This window comes from Pleurodeles waltl, chromosome 9 (genome assembly GCF_031143425.1).
Source record: "Pleurodeles waltl isolate 20211129_DDA chromosome 9, aPleWal1.hap1.20221129, whole genome shotgun sequence".
Taxonomy (NCBI): domain Eukaryota; kingdom Metazoa; phylum Chordata; class Amphibia; order Caudata; family Salamandridae; genus Pleurodeles; species Pleurodeles waltl.
The window spans coordinates 957,063,883-957,084,948 of record NC_090448.1 but is presented as its reverse complement, the minus strand read 5'-3'; the positions used below and the strand labels follow the sequence as shown (position 1 = coordinate 957,084,948).

Sequence of the window (21,066 nt, the reverse complement as noted above, 5' to 3'; positions counted from 1 at the left end):
AAACGGGCTGCATTTTAAAAAAAATTGCTTTATTGAAAAGCAAGTACAGACAAGGTGGCCTGCTGACCCCAGTAGGCCACAATCCCTGTGATTTTAGCGATTCCCAATGGGTCCCAAACTGAGACCTACCTCATGAATATTAATGAGTTAGGTCTACTTGCTACTCACTGCGAAATCACAAAATGTGTCAAAGACATGTTAGTACATTGGTGTTTGTGAATACCAAATACTGTACCACAAAAATTTGTTATTTGGGAATTGGAAGGCCAAACCTATGTACCTCTGGCCCAAAGAATCTTCCTTTCAAGAGTGTATCCCTCAAAGGGAGAAAATCCAAAAGAGAGGAAAGACCACCGGTGTGGCTGAAAGATTATAGCTAGAGGTGTATGTAAAGGCATATTTTGTAATGTCACAAAGACCAACTTCCACAACTGCATGAAGAACTTTGCAGCATGGATGAAGGACAACTGTCTGAAGCTGTACACGGACAAGAAGGAAGTGCTCATCTTTGGCAACCAGACCTCCCTCTGGAATTACTCCTGGAGGCCTGTGGAACCAGGAACCACCCCCTCACCTTACAACCAAGCCCGCAAACTCTGCATCATCCTGGACAGCAAACTCGCCATGAAACACCAGATCAACACAGTCACCTCTGCCTGCTACTGCACTCAGCGCATGCTCCGAAGAATCTTCAAATGCTTCTCCACAAGCATGAGTAAAACAGTCATGCAAGCTCTAATTACCAGCCGCCTGGACTATGGCAACACACTGTATGCAGGAACCACAACCAAAGTCATAAAAAAGCTCCAGACAATACAGAATGTAATTACCACTGATCCTCAACCTGCCCAAATGGACACACATCACACAACACCTGAGGAACCTACACTGGCTCCCCATCCAGAGGGGATGACATTTCAAACTACTGACACATGCCTACAAAGCCCTCCAGAACCAAGGACTAGCCTACCTGAATCACCACCTGAACTTCCACCAACCAACCAGAAACCTGCGATCTGCCACCCTTGCAAGGACACCGTGCATCTGCCGGAGCCACAGCAGGGGCCCCTCATTCTCCCACCTCACAGCCAAGTTATGGAACGCCCTCCCTCTCCACCTCCAACCTTGACAGACTTCAGGAGGAGACTCAAGACCTGGCTCTTCGACTAAGCCCAGCAAACCAGCACCTGGATTCTGTCATAGAAACCGTGCTTTACAAGTACTGTTTGATTGACAAATGCAGAGATGTATAATTTTTAGATCACCTGTGTCTTTTGAGGATATGTAGGAATTTTTGAGCATCCTCGATTTCCTTGTTTTTGTTTTCATTTTACTTTAGAATAGAATACTATATTACTGAGGATGGGGAGGGGTTGTGAAATGTGTGATGATGTATGAGAGAACTGTATAACAAGTGTGTGAAATCTTTAGGTGCTGGTTAGGAGACTCCGACGGTACTATGAGGAAGCTGTACCTGTTTGAACCCGCCTGCTTCTATATACGAATAAACTGCATTATACCTCATCCTCCAAGGTGGTATTTATCATAACATTCATCTTCACAAAAGCAAATGGTTTGAGAATTAACAGTCATGCAAACTTGGAACAAAACAGCTCAGACAGCCTATGCCAGGACATTGAAATGAGTGGAATTAATATAAGAAAGAAAGGTAAACATATTTGACAGTCCAGTAGAAAAAAAAATGATGAAAAATAGTCCCACACAATGGCAACAAAATCACATCAAAACGTTTAAAACAATAATAAAAGAAAAAGTATGCCTTCTTCACTGAAGATACTTCAGGCTACTGTTTCCTATGTTTTATTGAATGAAGTTTTGATTTCAAGAGAAAAACAACTGTTTCAAAGAAGTTTACATGAATATGAAGTCAACTCCATGGATACCTTGTTCCAGACATGGACGGTCCATTGAGACCGCTTCCTACCTTTCATCAGATTGCAGTTCACAGGGGCACTAAAGACCTTCGTTGTGGAATCTTCCCCATCTATTGGCTTTTCCTCATAGTGCCGTAGTATCCTTATATTTAGGTCACAGGGTGATTGTTCACTCTTCATGCGCAGTATTTTCCCAAGACTTTCTTGACTACTCACGGCTAGACCCCATTCTGAACTCAGTACCCCAGGCCATCTGTCTGTCCTGACGAGACGCTTGTATCGTTGACAGGTTGCAACCCTGTCGACACAATTGGCAAACAAACCTTCTGTTGTACCATAACAACGTGTGGTTAGGCAACTAAGTGCCTAGTCTATTAGGCCCTCTCTGTTTAGTTATTTGTAGACGAAGATGCCTCCAACAGTTTCACTATTTGTTTCACTACATTGTTGGATGTGGTTGTTTTTCAAGTTGGGCTCATCTTACATTTTGTCTGTTTTAGACAATATTTGCATAAAATGAAGAATGCAATTTATGATGGGAATAAATTTGCATCATGCACTGACAACCTACTACCCGTATTTATTTGGATACTATGTGAAATGATACAGTAATGTTTTCTGTGTGTATCTAATATTTTTATGTATGAGATGAGTTTCGTGAGAACTGCGTTTACTGTTTACAGTGCTTCCTAGAAAGGTCACAGTGCAGCATTGTGTCTAGCAAGCACAGAGGGCCAGATTCCAAAGCATTGTGCTCAACTACATTAAAATTAATTGTGCAAAATGAGCATTTCAAAAAATGAAAATTTGAAATCTGATTTACAGGATAAGAAATGTAGTCAGATGCCAAATTGTTTTCCTGGTTAAAATCCCATATATGCAAATTTTACACACTGGAATACTGTATGCTATCACTAACTTACTAAGTTTACTACTGCACCATTTTTGAATTCCCTTAACATTTAAATAGAAAATTTCTGTAAAACTTGAAAGTAAATTTCCACCTTTTTCAAAGGGTGGCCTTTGTCATTCGTTAAAGTTCTGGAGGCAGTCAAGCAGCATCACATGAGGTCATGTCTGGGGATGGTCCAAACAAACTTCTAAAATGTTTCTGCAGAGACTGTAGAATTCTTATACTCTGATATAAGTTCTGATTTTCTGTGTGCCTGTAGATACTCTTAGTTGATCTGCTCCTTTGGATCAGACACAAATAAAATAATCAGCGGAGCAATGAGACATACCCAGACCTGCTAACTTCACCAAAAACCTCACAGTGTGAGGAGGGGGCGGGGCTATGGAAGGGGCGTGGCCTCGTGCCGAGATGCACCTAAGAGGCACTTTTACACCCACACCAGCCTCAAACCCCCTTCTCAAAGAAAAAAAAGAAAAAAACAAAAAAACAAAAGCTTGCTGAGGCTGTTGTCGCTAACCTAAGGTGTTTTCACACCCATTAATAGACATCGGCAGTTAAAAGCCTCTGTAAATAAGCTGAAAACCACTGTTAACAGTCGTTTTCAGTTCGGTTTACCTGTCGCCGTGAGATATTGGCTCCTCACCGGGAGACTGTGTGAGGGGAGCCAATATCGTGTGTCACACCTGGCACCGTGTGAGTTGGCAGGTCTGCATACCCTAAAGGGAAGAGTAAGAACTCAATACAGGCGGTATGGATGACGTAAGCTGGGAAATGAGCACCATAAGAATAAATCTCTGCAAGGAGGCCTGACAGTTCATTTCACCCAGTTATCCAGTCAATACTGGCTAACTCTTAAGACGGAATGCTGAGCAAACATTTTGTTTAGAAGTTACCGTTAATTGTAAATGTAACTGGAAACAGTGGCCCATTTCAACTGCATAAGACAATCACAGTAGAATTGTAGCCCTCCAGCACTAAGATTTAATATTTCAAACTGTTTGCTTTTTTAAACATTCCGAGAAGTGAAATAAAATAGTGAGTTTTTTTTTCGGTCGATGTTCACATATTGTTTCGGGGATCTACTAGTCACACAATGTAAAGCCAGGAATGCTTAATAAGTGTTGGCAAAGCCAATATAGCTCGTCTTTTTGACCTATTAGCTTTGCCCATGCATTTTTCAGTAGCATCAACAAAAGAGGAAAAAAGCAAACCGGTGTGTCATTTTGTTCTACACAAATATGTACATTCTGCAGACCCCATTCGGTTGCAAAATAAACAAGACAAACAAATAATTGTGCAAAAGTACTTTCGCACTGATGCACAGCAGCAAAATGCAGCTCCTGCCACCCTCCCACCCTAGAAAAATATGTTAAAATAATACAATGGTGACTACCCCTGACGTAAGGTTGAGGGGACTACTGCTTTTTCATAAACATCCTGTTCTCTGCGGATTTATGGACACACATATCTTGTTAGTGGGTTGGATTATTATTTCCTTCTTTGGGATGTTCGCTACTAGGTTGGGTTGGGTTGACTCTCAAACAGTGTCCATCATAAGAAGCCAATAAATCCATTGAAACTTAAAAAAATGAAATTCTAGTGGCCATGAGGGATCGGGAGCCAACACAGGAGTGGATGTGGGGAGCACATGTAGGGGGAAGCAACCGGGAGTGGGCTGCAGGCAAGAAAGCTAGAATGAGGCTATTCGTGGGAGGCCAAAAAGAAAGGCAGGGAGGGCTGGAGAAAGCAAAGGAGAGCTGGTGGGGGAGAGATAAGTGAGAAACACGACGCACATGCGGGGAGTCAAGCTAGGAAACGTTTTGTTTGGAGATGCCACAGTGAGCGGACGCAGCTCCATTATGGAGCTGAAATGTCAGATGGCATTTTATTCTTGAAGAGACAACGGTCGAAACATTGGGACTGTCCAATCGTTCATACGGGGGACAGTAACCAATGACTGTATCTTGGACTGGTTTACTTACTGAAATTATTGGACAACTTTTACTATATATTGAATACTGTAAATAACGCATTTCACTGCACTTTTTGAGCACTGCCCCGTAGGCACTTCACTTGGTTTTGAAGACGTTAAAATGGCTGTTTAGAGCATTAGGGGATGATGTATAGAGTGAATTTTGGTTGGGTTTACACACAGATGAAAGAGACCTACGGAACCATTGTTGTTTCATTGTATATTGTGCCTCGTTTCTAAGTGGGCATGGGGGTTGGTCCTGTATATTTTTACACAGTTGTTTGGGGGAAGCAGCGCACATGAGAGAGGGCCAGAAAACATGCACTTACATGTGGTGCTAAAACAAAAAAGTAGTTCCCTGAATGTGAGCAGTAAAAGAATACAAGTCATCCAATCAAAAGAATGGTACAGCGACTATACTCTTCGGGAAGGACAAACACAAGAAGAGGCAGACAAGCCATCAAATGGTCCTTAGGAGATTTTTTTATTACAAACAGCTAAAAGATGTCTGGCAGGCGAGACCTAAAAAGGAAACCCCTTTTAAGGTCCTGCAAACAAACCATTTCGGTTTAAGAATTTCTTTTCATGATAAAGGTTGTTTGGGGTACAGCTCTACAGCAATAAACTACCCTGATCAGAACGATCTTTGCCTTATTAAAAAAAAAAGGCAGGGTTTTAGAAGGCAAAGATTCCTTAATGCCATTTCACTGAGAGTCTTGCATAATCTAACATGTCAAGCCTGTACCCTAGCTGTAAACCATGGGCTATGCAGGAAGCAACACTTTCGACATAAATTCTGCACTCTTCTTAAGCCACAAATGTCATTCTGCACTCAAAAATTCCACTTCAACAAGTGCAGAAATGAATACATTTTGAAAGAGCTAATAGACAAAAGGGTTCAGTATTTTGTGGGCGTTATGCGCAAAAAGAACACCTTGATGAGTGCACAGTAATGATTTACTGAAACAAATTAACACATGTGAAATATATTATTAACAATTCCAAGAAACAAAAATGGCTCGAATTTCTTCACTGAGTGGTAAGGGATAAATCACCAGGATTACTTCTCATTTTGGTCATTTTCCGAAGTTTCAGTATCTTCAGCTGATGTTTTTTTTTTCCAATAACATCATTAAGAAGTTGTTCGGCCCAAACAAACTGCATTATTTGTAGCCTACAAATCACTGCATCTTACACTGTTTGCATGATTCCTAACTGTTAAATTTCTCTCATCTGGCTTGCCATTTCAACTTGTGTTAAGTAAATTTGCCAAAACTATATTTACAGGTACTTGAAGCAGGCCTTAAGAATAAGGCTGACCTATAGCAAGCATCAAAGTAGAGACAGAGCAACTCAGGCTTTGGGTGGAAGCTTACCTCCAGGAGAGAGCTCCACCCATTGAGCATCTCTCCCTGCTCAATTACATCACGCAGGGGAGATGGGGTAATTTTTAGGTTTGAGCCACAGCAGCTTTAGCTTTGTCGCCAGCATCATGTAATAAAAAAATCATAAATAAAAAAATACATACATGTATACATCCATGGGGGTCTTTGAAACAGCCACCTTCTTCATCTATTCATTAACTGTCATTCATCTGTTCTTCTAAAACCACAGTACACAACATGGGGCCAAGAGTAGGCTCACTTCAGCCACTGGTTTTCTTGCATTGTATGTGACAGCATTTTACCTAATTTCGTGGTCATCCACCTCAAAGGAAGAGCACTTTAGGGTCGGGGCTGGTGGGCCATATTTTACTTTGTCAATGCTTTTCCATTCTTTATCATTTTTTGTTATTTTAGCCATCCTTGTGTGTTTAAACAATATCTTCAGGTTACAGTGACTGAAAGCTAATATTTTTTTCTTAGTGTCAGTAAGAATCATATTTGTCTGTGATGTGCATTAAACTTTAAACGGGTAATTCTTTGTCGGTTAGGAGTAAATGCTAGGAATCACCTGTTCGGTTTTATCGAAATTATAGGTAATGGCTACGTGCGTTATAAAATAGAACATTTTATTGTAAGCATACAGCAACTATGTTTAGGCCGTCATTTCTTCTTGTTTGTTATGGCATGAGCTTGCAGAAAAAAAACTAAGCTAAAACACAACTTTCGGACGTCTTTCCTAATTCAAGGCCTATTGGCTTTACTAATGCTTGTTTTATTTGTTGGCCCTTGTGAACTTACAAGAACACAGTCCTAGGTATCCAGTCTTGCCTGTCCATCCAGATGCGCCTTTACACTGATGCTCTATGTGGCACAAATAAAAATCCTTTTTAGAAAAAGAGCGTGTCAATTCATGACAGTTAAACCATTCAGTCACAGCTGTGCTTCAACAATAAATTCTGCCGAAGATCTGCAATCAAACATCATGCCAAACACTTCAACTGTGTACTGCACTGTGGTCCAAAGTCCTATAATCAACATTAATGACTGACATAGACCACAGAGACAATTCACAAGTACGTCGTCTTACATTATCCAAAAGCAGTACTTGAAAATTGCATTTTGATTTAAGAGAGGTATGCTCCTTCATCTCTACAGTTGGCTTAGTGGGGACTTAATCTTGAAATTCCGATCATAGTTATTATCCCCGAACAAGTCATGAAAGTGATAGAACCAAATGTAGGCCATTGAGAAACCCTGCAAGTACCAAATGTAGTATCTGGATGTAGACAACCCGATCGCTGAAATGAGCATTATTCTTCCAGGCAACAAGATGAAAACTAGTTTTTATTTCATGTGTTTTATAACAGCAGCTCTACAAATAATTCTCAGAACCTATAAAAGGCTGTGTTGACTCCACAAGCTAAAACAATTATGGAGAATCTATATTCTGTTTTCTTCTTATCCCATGTTATCCAACCATTCTTTTTTCATTACTTTAACCGAGGGGCAAAGGACAGAATGTATTAGCAGTACTTACTTCATGATCCGGATTATCAATACCTTCTTTTCCACTTTTTCCACCTTTCCCTGATTTTGGAGGTTCCTAAAAAGGACAGAAAATGCGTATTTTCAAATTCTAGACTTTTGCATGCACACTTTATTGTAAACCAGACATGAAATGGTCTGTAGTCCATAACAGGTACAACAGTGATCCACAACATATGTGTCCAACCTTGAGCCACAAAAGCAGAATCCATTGCACATTTTCTGGATCACTCATTGGCATAACTGTACAATGAAGATTAATATAAATCATTTCCACATTGAGTAGCTATCCAAAGAAAATCCGTAATGGATTTGGCCCTCGTGCACCAATAACGGTTATACCTTCCTTACTGGTATGTAAGGAAATTGTTATTCGATTCACCATTTGAAAATAGGGAACTTTCATGCCAACACAGACTAAGATCCCAATTATACTGGATTCATTTGTGCTTCTGAAATTAATCAAAACAAGTTTTCATCCCTTTTGAAAGTCACACAGACGTGCATTTCAGACACAGTGTGGCAATACTGAACAACCTGCTGCACACAACTTCAACTAAAGGAAATATGCGGACAAAATAATGATCTTTTGCAGGACAGAGACGAAAACATGATTAGAACATGTTATAGCTTCTAGAACATCAATAAAAAGAAAAAAGCCCACATCAAATTTGTAGTTCTTGCTTATCTGGGTAACTCCCTTCTGTCACCAGTGGCAAAAAATACAATGCAATAAGATTAGACTGAGCAGAGCCATCTCTCCATTGATGCCATGAGCTGGAGAATATTACCACACTCATATGACCCCCAGAGATTGTGCGGCATGGCGGGATAGGTAACAATAAGCCCCACCGCTTCCCCCCTGGGCCTCATGGTAAACGTCCCCTGAGACTACTGTAAACAAATGTGACTGTTAAAGACCACCCTGTTGCATCCTTAACCAGTACATACATAAACATCATATAGTGACAGAAACACGGTGTATCAGAGCCATATGGAACAGGACTTGGTTTTACAAATTAAACTGTAGGTCAGTGGTTCCCAACCTTTTGACTTCTGTGGACCCCCATTTTATCAGTACTGGAGCCCGGGGACCCCCACTGAATCATTATTGGAACACGGGGACCCCCAAGGAGTAATAACTGATAGCTGGGACCTAATATTATTAAATTTTTTAAGCAGCCGCACACCCCCTGAGGAGGCTTCGCGGACCCCCAGTGGTCCCCGGCCCACAGGTTGGGAACCACTGCTTTACGTAAAAAACAAAGAAATCATCAAAGCGGTTCAATCGATACAACAAAAGAGCCGGTACTTCAATATTCACTGTGCTCTAGAAACTCGCCCCATAATACTTGCCAGGCCATTATTTTAAGAAAACATTTTTGCTCAGAACTCAACCTGTGGTGGTCCTAGGACAATGGAACTACCACCAAACTGTTCACCACGACGTTCTGTTTCAGTCTACATTATTTCTGGGTCCCCACACTAGGTTAGTGGGGACCCCAAAAATAAACCCCTCCCACCATTGTGTCTATTTAAGCTCTCTCATGGACAGAACTTTTGTTTTACAGGTGGGAGTAGTTTGTGTTTTAAGGGCCTTGTTTGTTATATCATTGCAGGAGGCCTGCTATCCCCCATAATGTATAATGCACTATGCCCTCTAGAGGCTAAATATATGGTTACACCACATTACTTTCTGCCATTCTCTTTTCATTTGGTTAAGCCCTCTAGGTGATAACTAAATGGTAACATGTTTCGTACAAGTGCTATTTTTATTGTGCTGTCCTCCAGGGGCTGTTCTGAGCATTACAGTCACCAAACTACAATATTCGCAGGCACAAAAAACTGCCCCATAATGCTTTGCAGGTTATTACATTTAAAAAACATTTTTGCTCCTGGGACAACGGGACCACCTTTAAAACACTCCCCACAATGTACTCTTTCTGTCTCAATCATCTCTTGGTCCCCACACTAGGTTAATGGGGAACCCAAAATAATAACCCATCCCATAGAGTTCAGTGTCGTTTTAGGCACTCTCATGGTTGTAACTTTTGTTTTACAGCTGGGAGTAGTTTGTGTTTTAAAGGCCTTGTTTGTAATTTCATTGCAGTAGGCCTGCTAGCCTTAAACATGTGTAATGCGCTATGCCCTCTAGGGGCTAAATATATGGTTACAGTGCATTACTTTCTGACATTTTCTTTTCATGCAGTATGCCTTCTAGGGGCTAACTATATGATTACATGACCATGTTTCTTACAAATGCTATTTTCATTGTGGTGTCCTCTAGAGGCTGTTCCGAGCATTACAGTCTAATGCCAAACGTTTATTTCTGATAAAGGTTTTTATTGGGCTTACATTATAATTGTATATGTTTTATATTTTTAATGCATATGTTTAAATGCAGAGCAGGACATCATCATTACACATATGTACTACGTGTAATGACGATGGCCTGCCCTGCCTAATGATAGGCAGCAAGGTCCTTGTTTAAACGTACGTGAACGCACACGTTTAAACAAGGGCCTTGCTGCCCATGTGATTGCAGAGCAGGCCATCGTCATTACACATATGTAGTACGTGTAATGACGATGGCCTGGCCTGCCTAATGACAGGCAGCAAGGTCCTTGTTTAAACGTACGTGAATGCATACGTTTAAACAAGGGCTTTGCTGCCCGTGTGATCACAGAGCAGGCGATCAACATTACACATATGTACTACGTGTAATGACAATGGCCTGCCCTGCCTAGTGATCACACAGACAGCAAGATCCTTGTTTTACAGTAAATAAAGGGCCTTGCTCCCGTGTGATCATGAGGCATGGCAGGCCATCGTCATTATACAAATGTACATACCTACTTGTAATGACGATGACCATCCCTGCCTAATGATCACACGGGGAGCAAGGCCCTTTATTTACTGTTAAACAAGGACCTTGCTACCTGTGTGATCAGGCAGGGGCGAGCTAACTTTGTAAATTAAAACATGCCGGTACTCAAAGCCCTCCTCTTAAACCCGGGGCTGCTCAATAAAAGTGAGAACACGGAATACTGAGGCAGCGTAATCCTGAAGCCATCTTGGGCGGCCGCCTCTTCAATCAATTTAATGCCACTGGCACTCCCTCCCCCTTCAGCTCACTTTAGCAGCATTCTCCTTTCTCCCATTGTGATGCTTTTTCGTTTTCCTCTTCCTCCCTCTTTCCCATATGTGTCTTTTGCTCGCAGCAAATGCTTGGGGTAGAAGAATAAGCGCCGGCCATAAAAAATAAGTGGCGCTGCTCAGCACCGGAAACATCAAGCACAAATTAATCACTGGGCTGGCAAGGCCATCGTCATTACAAGTACATACATATGTGTAATGACAATGACCTGCTCTGCCTAATCATCACACAGGCATTTAGGTCTTTGTTTAACAGTAAAGGGCCTTGTTCCCCGTGTGTTCATTAGGCAGGGCAGGCCATCGTCATTACAAGTACGTACTTACGTTTCTGTAATGATGATGTCCTGCCCTGCCTAATGGCCTGGAAAGAGAAAGGGGGCAAAGCAGGGGTAGGAAACCATATGCCTCCTTCGAGCACCATAAATCAGAGTCTCCTTTTCATGGGGCAAGGAGGCTAGAGCACCCTATAAAGGCACCTACTGCCTGTCTAATTAAAACAGAAAGCTGCAAACTATTTTCTAATTTAAACACACTTTGATTTAATCTACTGGTGTGGTTTAATGTTTAATAAACTCAGTCATTAGTGGCACCAGTACATTTGTAATTTGTGTATAACCCTAAAAAATAAATAAAAAAAATATATATAAAAGAGGCTCCTGAATATAGTATGTTAGGCGGAGCTAGACAAAGCTGAACAAGCATCTGGCCCAAACACATGGAAGTAGAGGGGAAAGAGCAGTTGAGGCGCTGGACACTTTCCACTGGTGCTTCTGTCCAATATGGTTATAATTGGTATTCCTCAGAAGGGACGTGGGGCATTCTGGGTTATACATAACAAGTCCTGTTTTTCAATACAGAATCATTTAGCCAGCTTCTAAGCGCTCCCCATTTTTGCAGACAAGAGAAGTATGGCTCACACAGACAGAGTTGACTTACAGAGATGGCTCAGTGAGATGCCCGCTTGTCTCTGATTGGAAGTCACAATTTCAAATTCCTGCAAGCCTGACTCAGCCTTTCATTCTTGGACACAAATGGTAAACACATCCCACAAGCAGGTGCACAGAGAAGATTGCTCAGCGTCCGTTTTGTATTGCCTTTGCTTATATATTGAATAATTAATGCTATTTTTCTGCTATGTAAAAATTTGGTTTCTTTAACATCACAGTGGGCTTGAGCAAACATGCAAAATGACGAAGGTCAGGAAATGTGAAAATCCCAGCAAAAAGTGCTGCTGGGATTTGCTCAATTTCCTCCATTTGACCTTGTCTGCACTGTCGTTGTTCATACTGTGACGTCAGTTGAGGGCCGGCATTAGCGCTGGTGGCGTCCTGTGCGACAGACTTTTTCGGTACCCCCTCACCCCATGACCACCGCCGATTCCCTCACTACCACCCGGCCCCTCATCTTTCCAATGCCCGCTTTCACATGCATTAATTTGTTTGAAAGCACTTGTAAAAGCTCTGACTTTACTTATCCACTTAACTATGACATAAGATATATAAATCTGTTCTTTGCAGCAGGCATATTTATTAACCCTGTACACTAACTTTATGGCTGCCACTAGAGAAAACTCCCATCTCTCTCCCTAGCAGGAACATTAATCACAAGAGGTATCTTTCTCAAGCAGTCAATTATACATACTTTCTAATACTTTTGAATTTTTGTTATGGTAACACGAATGGCAGATTTGAATCCCATTTAGGTAAGCTTGTCCTTTTTCAAAGCCCACATCCTTGTTTTTAGTGTAAATCTTTTCTTGGTTTCCAGGTCTACTATGCAGCAAGTGTAGCACCAGACTCAGTGCGTTCACAACTTGGCAGGAAATCACTGCGAACCATAGCAGCATAAAGCTTCATTGCAGCAGGCTGCCCCAGCCCCTTGTTCTCAGAGAGAATGGAAAACTGTCTCTAGATTTATTGGAGACTCCTATGTGAAAGGCTTGTTGCAACTGGCTCTACATTCCTGGACCATGAGTATAAAACTGAATCGAGTGGTCTCAGACTCGATCACTTTGTCCTGTTGACAGCAAATATGTCTCAGCAAAGTCTTTTCAACTTTGGATTCAAAAGAAGTAGACACTGATAAAAAACAACAACCAGGAGACGGAAACCAAAAATAAACAACTGAGGTTCTGTGTTGTACCACCCCACATAATCCTAACCTAACCTCACTGGGTGGAATCCTGGCCATGACTAGCCCTGAAGGAAAGCCAGGAAGGAGAAGGATAAAATATGCACTGCACTATTTGCCAAAGAATATCCTACTGTAGCAGTCAGCTATTCAGGTTCAGGTAGAAATGCTTTCTGAAGTGGATGCGACCAGTTGCGCATTGAACCAATTAGAGTTCATGAAACTTGCAGGGCACATATGACATGTGTTTCACGGCACTGCCAGGAAATGAAAGAAACGGCGTTGCAGTCTCAGAATCTTAGAGCAAGTACCTCAAATTCCAGTCCCCCTACAGAGCAGCCCCTCATCATGCAAGCACTGCAAAAGCTGAAGGAGAGAGAAAGAAAGAAACTGAGCATCTTGTTTAACAATGCTTACCTAATTGCAAAACAAGGTAAGCCACTCTCAGACATGGAAACCATAAGTAGGGCTATGGAGAAAGCTAGTGTGGATATAGGAGAAAATTATACAAACCATGAAAAGGCCTCAGAGTTCATAAGATGTGAGGCAGATATACTTCGACAGGCCATCAAAAAAATAGTTTCAAATTCTCACTTCATTTGCATTATTGCGGACGGAAGCACAGATAGTGCCATCATTGAACAGGAAACTGTGCTGGTGAGAGTAGTCAGTGATGGGAAACCCTACACCCTATTTGCAGATCTTGTTCCACTTGAACATGCACATGCTCACGGTGTCCTGGATGGTATAGCTAAAGGAATCCGAAGGTTATCTATGGATTTAGTAGGAATGAGGTCCACAGAATATCCAGGCCCATCACTAATAGCTATCTATTTGGATGGTGCTGCAGTTATGATGGGATCTAAGGGAGGAGTTGCAGCACTTCTAAAGAAAGACATTCCTTTCCTTCTACCGTTCCACTGTGTAGCTCACAAACTTCAGCTTGGGATTCTAGACGCTGTAAAATCCAAACCCTCTATTTGTCAGTTTGAAGAAACTTTGAAATGGATTTTCAAATTTTACTGGTATAGTCCTAAGAGGTGACTAGATGCCAAAGAAATTTCAAGAATAATTGATGAAAACTTTGCACATTTCACTGATATTAAACAGGTTAGATGGGTATCCAGCAAAACCCGAGCTTTGGCAGCCATGCAACAAAACCTGCAGACAGTGGTTCTACACCTGGGATAGGTTGCAGCTGGGAGTGAGGATTCTGCTGCTAAGGTAAAAAAGTACCTCTCAATTGTAACTACATTTACATTTATAAAAAAAAACCTTTACTGCCTGAGAGATGTTCTGAAGCCAGTGTCTCAGCTTTCAGAATTCTTTCAGTCTAATGAACTGCTTTTATTGCATGTTCCACCTGCTGTAGAGAGGTGTGCATTGTCCCTAGTAGGCCCTAAGAGTGAGTTGGATGAGTACATGCAGCAGTTTAAAAAACTGTACCACTCTGAAGAAAAAAGGGTTTGGAAACATTTCTACTAGTGGCTGGGAAATAAAGTTATCAGGCTGCTGTCCACCAGCAGCAACAATCCAAAGTGACAGTGAGCTCATTGACAGTGTAGTTAAGTACATTGATGAGAGGTTTGCACATTTTAATTCCATGCCAGTTCAAGGATTTCAGGCATTTGATTATACACTATGGCCAGAGAGTAGAGAGGAACTGTATAAATATGGGCTCTCTGATGTTGAGGCAATTGTTCAACATCTTGAAGTACTTTTCACCACAGACGAGCGGTTGGCAATTGTAGAGGAGTTTTGTGGACTTAAGACCCATATGAAAAGCTTTCAGAGCAAAGGCATTTCTGTATTGCCCGCATACTCCACCCTGCTAGCAACAAAACCTTCTAAATTAACTGATATATTAAAGCACGTGGAGATAATGTTCATATTTAGTGTCTCTACAGCAGAAGCTGAACGTGTGTTTTCTGCAATGAATGTCATTAAGAACCCACTAAGAACACAGTTAAATCAAGATATTCTCCAAGATCTAATGCTTCTTAAAATAGAATGGCACAACTTTGAGGAATATGACTCCAGCAGAGCTATTGATCTCTGGCTTACAACAGGAGGCACAAAGCAGTATTGTCAATAATGAGTCTTAGAGCAGCTTCCCATAAAAGATCATTTACTGCTATATTCCAATACAATTTCTATACTTTGGATAATAGGGTTAATGTACCTGCTTTTCAAGTTTTTCTTTAGCATGATTATGAAGCACTGAATAGTTATTGGTTTAATAAAAACAAAATAAAAACATATTACATGTTTCTGTGTCAGCCCTTATAATTTATGTAGGAAGTAGGTGGGACAAGTGGATTTTTCAGGACATGTAGATCTCATTAGCATTTTGTCCCTTGGCCAAGTAGATTATTTTAAAAATTCCACACCCCTGCAGTCTAAATCTGAGGGTCTAGCAAACCTCTCAGCCGCCTGAGTTCTTTCAGGCTTACGGATTTTATTTGTCTCTGGTCAATGGACCAAGGGCGCGAGTCTGTCTCTCCCTCCAAAGGTTGTAGGGTCATGGCAGCAAAGCTGCAGCTGTTCGGCAGGTCATTCCCAGGCCGCTTCTGGTGTTTTGAACAAGTAGGAACGAGATTGGTGGATCACTTTTAGCTTAGCACAAAAAGTTAACATGTGTTGTAGAGACATCTCCCTCAGTTTCTTTTTGACAGCGTTTAGTGATTTACGTTGTCTTCAAATTCTCTTTCTGTAGTCGGGAAAAATCGTGATTCTGGCTTCCGTGACATCGCAGAATGATGTTCTGATTACGGTAGCGGATGTTCTTTGCGATCATGGGACGTGGAGGGTGGGTGAGGGCCTGGTGTGCACACTCTAATAAAAACCATTTGGAGAGTTAGCCTTCTGGAATCCACAATCGTAACCAACAATGTAGGAAGGCTTACGGGGCCGCAGCTTTGGCCCCCTCAGGAAATCCCACTAAACGCAAGTTATTATAATGCAATCAGTTTTTGGCATATTCTTTTTGGGCCTCCACTGCATGGGTGACTGAGATGAGATTGGTTATCTTCATCTTAGGGTCTTTCACTTCGTCTTCCAGTGTAGAGACTCTCACTTCCATGACTCTCCTGGCAACCTTGCAAAGCTCTTGGAGGAACAGTGCAATGCCTTACCCAACCTCAGCAATTTTGGTTTTGACCATCTCTCAAGAGGTCTGAATTGCTTGCAAGATCATTGCTACTTCCAGAGTCTCTAGATGCTTACAAGGCAGGAATGCCGTACCAGGTTTCCCCGAATGGTCTGAGGTGGGGGTTGTGTACTTATTAATCTTCGAATGATGGGACATGTGGACTCTTCATCCTTGCCCATCACAATCCATGAAATAGCGAGGTGGCCTGCTGGTTCTCCAGGAAGTTTCGGATAAGGTCGCAGGCAGAGGCCTCCCTAAACCAATAGCCCGCAGCCAGGCAGTGGATCTGTTGTGGGGCTGTGCCAAGGTACACCAAGGAGTCCAGTATGCGGTCCTCCTTCAAGCAGAGTGTCCAGATATCAGGTCAACTGGCCCCAGCTCGCCTACTTCATACATCAAAGAGGCAGCTCAAGCAGCTGGGGGGCCTCGCCAGTCACGCCTCCAGAAGCTTCAGGGCCTCAAGTGGACCCACTAGGGTTCTCATCTCCCGCTTAGGTCATCAGCAAGATGTCTGTTTCTGTGACTCAGACACAACTGGCCCACAAGTGTTGCAGCTCGTGGGCGACACCCCCCCCAACCCCCGGGTGAAGCCTTCTGTGCACGTGGGGGACCACAGATGCTGTGCTGCCCTCTTGTACACCCCTAGCCTGCCACCCTGGGACACCAAAAAGAGGAGAAGGGACACAAACAGCCAGGGGTGCTGTCTCCTAATCAACTGGCAGCTCCCTTTCCAGTGGGCCAGGGGCCCCAATCTGCTCACCTCAGTCCGCCCCTTCAGGAAGCGCTCCGCCGGGCTCTCAGCCCCATTCCATTTTGAATATGGGATGGGCACATGGGGCTGTGACTCCATCGTTGGTATCCGGGATGCCACAAGACCACCTACAAACCACACCTGACCTCGCTCCAGGTGCCACCAGCGAATCCATTCCCTCCTCCTCAGTGAGCAAAGCATGCCGGGTTCTCCGCAGCCAAAGCGTCAGAGCCCCGCGCAGGCCACTGCCATGACAGTTGGTGAGCTGGCAGCAAACAGGGGTTGGCAGATCTGATACATCTCTCTCTGCCGGGGCAGAAGGTAGTGGAGGAGAGAGGCTGTATGTTTGTTTTGGTGAGGTCGGCTCCAGGATGCTCACGGATAACAGAAGAGGTCTGGGAGGGTTTCTAGAATGCACCCGCCATCTTGGTCTCCCTCGCCATGCCCCTACATACAACACTTTTTGGAAAAATGTGGTCCTGCTAATTTTTTCTCAATGTAAAATATTTAATAAAACATCATTGGTAATTTTCTCAGCCTGTTCTAAATCGATAGCATAAATATTTATGTCACCATTTTTACAATGTTTCTGAAATGAAGATGGCATTCATATTAATTCCAAAGGGAGACAGATTCATAAGGATGAATTAAAACACTACTGGAATTTTAATTATATATTTACACAGAGAATCCTTTGGTCATAGTAGCCCAGATAGCGATACAGTTAATAAAAGCCATTTTGGTCTATTCCTTCACAGTTGCAGAACAAACATAAGTAGTACTGAGAGTGAATGATGAATGATGTAAACACATAACACATCCAAAATACACTATCTATACAGAGACTCCAATTATCCAGTAAGACACTAAAAAGTCTCCAATTGACTTCAATTCTCACTAAAAGAAAACTAATCTTTATTAGAACATTAGAATGCTGGCCACTCCACTGAAGACAATAGAGTTGTTTGGGCCAATAATAGCTGTAATAAGCCTTCTGCTCCAATATTCCAATGTTTGTCTTTTTGTTTCTCCCTTTTTAATTCAGAACATTCTACCTTCAGTGAATTGAATGTTCTAAAAGCATTATAGACCCTCTGCCGTGGACAACACCAGTTAAAGGCCCTTCCCTTTTTTAGTGGCCCTTATATGCGACGAGCGTCCCGGTCCTTCAACCAGTAGATTACTTGGAAGCAGGCTACAATGCTATATTAGAATATTGGAATGATGACAAATCTACTGATGACAATGCATTACCACAGGACCAGAATTGGCTATTATAGCTGCTCTGAGTGTCTCTTCTTCCTTTTTAACTTGAAGTGTTCCACACTCAATGGGTGGAACATACTAATAGCTTTATAACCCTTCTGCCTCGGGCTGTACCAGTTGTTGATGGTGCTCTGTCTTTTTATAAATCCTAACCTGTAACAGGCTTATAACTTTGGTAATTGGGTATAATGCTATATTGGTTACCCAGTGTAGGACGTATACTATTTCAAAGTAAGAAATACTGTGCACAGAGTCCAAGGGTTCCCCTTAGAGGTAAGATAGTGGCAAAAAGAGATAATTCTAATGCTCTATTTTGTGGTAGTGTGTTCGAGCAGTAGGCTTATCAGAGGGTAGTGTTAAGCATTTGTTGTACACACACAGGTATTAAATGAGGAACACACACTCAAAGACAATTCCAGGCCAATAGGTTTTTATATAGAAAAATATATTTTCTATTTACAAGTAATACTTCAAATGAAAGGTATTTCACTCAGGTATTCTAGGAACTTTGAATAATCACAATAGCATGTACAGTTATGACAAAAATGGCAATAAGCTATTTTAAAAGTGGACAGTGCAAAAATCAACGGTTCCTGGGGGAGGTAAGTAAATGTTAAGTTCACAGGTAAGTAAAACACTTACAGGGTTCAAAGTTGGGTCCAAGGTAGCCCACCGTTGGGAGTTCGAGGAAACCCCAAAGTTACCACACTAGCAGCTCAGGGCCGGTCAGGTGCAGAGGTCAAATTGGTGCCCAAAACACATAGGCTTCAATGGAACTAGGGGTGCCCCGGTTCCAGTCTACCAGCAGGTAAGTACCCGTGTCTTCGGAGGGCAGGCCAGGGGGGTTTTGTAGAGCCCCGGAGGGGGAGGGGTTAACACAAGCAGGCACAGAAAGCACACCCTCAGCTGCCCAGGGGCGGCCGGGTGCAGAGTGCAAACAGGCGTCGGGTTTCAGATAGGGATTAATGGGGAGACCGGAGGGTCTCTTCAACGATGCAGGTAGGCACAGGGGGGCTCCTCGGGGTAGCCACCACCTGGGCTAGGCAGAGGGTCGCCTGGGGGTTGCTCCTGCACTGGATTTCGGTTCCTTCAGGTCCTGGGGGCTGCGGGTGCAGTGCTGGTTCCAGGCGTCGGGTTCCTTGTTCCAGGCAGTCGCGGGCAGGGGGAGCCTCTAGATTTCCTCTGCAGGCGTCACTGTGGGGGCTCCGGGGGGTCAACTCTGGCTACTCACGGGCTCGCAGTCACCGGGGAGTCCTCCCTGTAGTGTTAGTTTTCTGCAGGTCGAGCCAGGGGCGTCAGGTGCAGAGTGGAAAGACTCACGCTTCCGGCGGGAAACGCGGGGTATTTAAAGTTGCTTCTTTGTTGCAGAAAGTTGCAATTTCTTGAACAAGGCCGCTGTTCTCAGGAGCTTCTTGGTCCTTTAGATGCAGGGCAGTCCTCTGAGGCTTCAGAGGTTGCTGGTCCCTGTTGGATGCATCACCGGGGCAGTTTTTGAAGTAAGGAGATAGGCCGGTGGGGCTGGGGCCAAATCAGTTGTCGTCTCCGTCTTCACTGCAGGGCTTCAGGTCAGCAGTCCTTCTTCTTCTTTAGGTTGCAGGAATCTATCTTCATCGGTTCTGGGAGCCTCTAAATAGTGAATTTAGGGGTGTGTTTAGGTCTGGGAGGGCAGTAGCCAATGGCTACTGTCCTTGAGGGTGGCTACACCCTCTTTGTGCCTCCTCCCTATGGGGAGGGGGGCACATCCCTAATCCTATAGGGGGAATTCTCCTTCTACAAGATGAAGGACTTCTAAAACTAAGAGTCACCTCAGCTCAGGACACCTTAGGGGCTGTCCTGAGTGGGGGGTGACTCCTCCTTGTTTTCCTCATTATCTCCTCCAGCGGTGCCACCAAAAGTGGGGGCAGTGGCCGGAGGGGCGGGCATCTCCACTAGCTAGGATGCCCTGTGGCGCTGTAACAAAGGGGGTGAGCCTTTGAAGCTCACCGCCAGGTGTTATAGTTCCTGCAGGGGGAGGTGGGAAGCACCTCCACCCAGTACAGGCTTTGTTCCTGGCCACAGAATGACAAAGGCACTCTCCCCATGTGGCCAGCAACATGTCTGGTGTGTGGCAGGCTGGCAAAAACTAGTCAGCCCACACTGGAAGTCGGGTATGTTTTTCAGGGGGCATCTCTAAGATGCCCTCTGGGTTTATTTTACCATAAAGTGTACATTGGCATCAGTGTGCATTTATTGTGCTGAGAAGTTTGATACCAAACTTCCCAGTTTTCAGTGTAGCCATTATGGTGCTGTGGAGTTAGTGTCTGACAGACTCCCAGACCATATACTCTTATGGCTACCCTGCACTTACAATGTCTAAGGTTTTGCTTAGACACTGTAGGGGCATATTGGTCATGCACACATGCCCTCACCTGTGTATAGTGCACCCTGCCTTAGGACTGTAAGGCCTGCTAGAGGGGTGACTTACCTAGGCCACAGGCAGTGGGAGGTTGGCATGGCACTCTGAGGGGAGTGCCAGGTCGACTTAGTCATTTTTCTCCCCACCAGCACACACAAGCTGGCAAGCAGTGTGTATGTGCTGAGTGAGGGGTCACCAGGGTGGCATAAGACATGCTGCAGCCCTTAGAGAGCTTCCCTGGCATCAGTGCCCTTTTGTACCAGGGGTACCAGTTGTTACAAGGGACGTACCTGGGTGCCAGGGTTGTGCCAATTGTGGAGACAAAGGTACAGTTTAGGGAAAGAGCCCTGGTGCTGGGGCCTGGTTAGCAGGGTCCCAGCACACTTTCAAATCATAACTTGGCATCAGCAAAGGCAAAAAGTCAGGGGGTAACCATGCCAAGGAGGCATTTCCTTACACCCAGTACCTAGAATATTCCAGGATTTAATACATCACTTCAAATACTCC

At 43.4% G+C, this 21,066-nt stretch overlaps 1 protein-coding gene across 1 annotated transcript in view; it reads right to left on the bottom strand.

Annotated features, from left to right (window-relative positions):
- Positions 1-21,066, bottom strand: part of PPP2R5C (protein phosphatase 2 regulatory subunit B'gamma) — a 1,141,542-nt gene that overhangs the window by 1,061,834 nt on the left and 58,642 nt on the right. Inside the window, exon 2 of the mRNA XM_069208343.1 lies at positions 7,703-7,768. Within this exon, the coding sequence (XP_069064444.1) occupies positions 7,703-7,768 (66 nt within the window). The remainder of the gene's footprint in view (positions 1-7,702; positions 7,769-21,066) is intronic.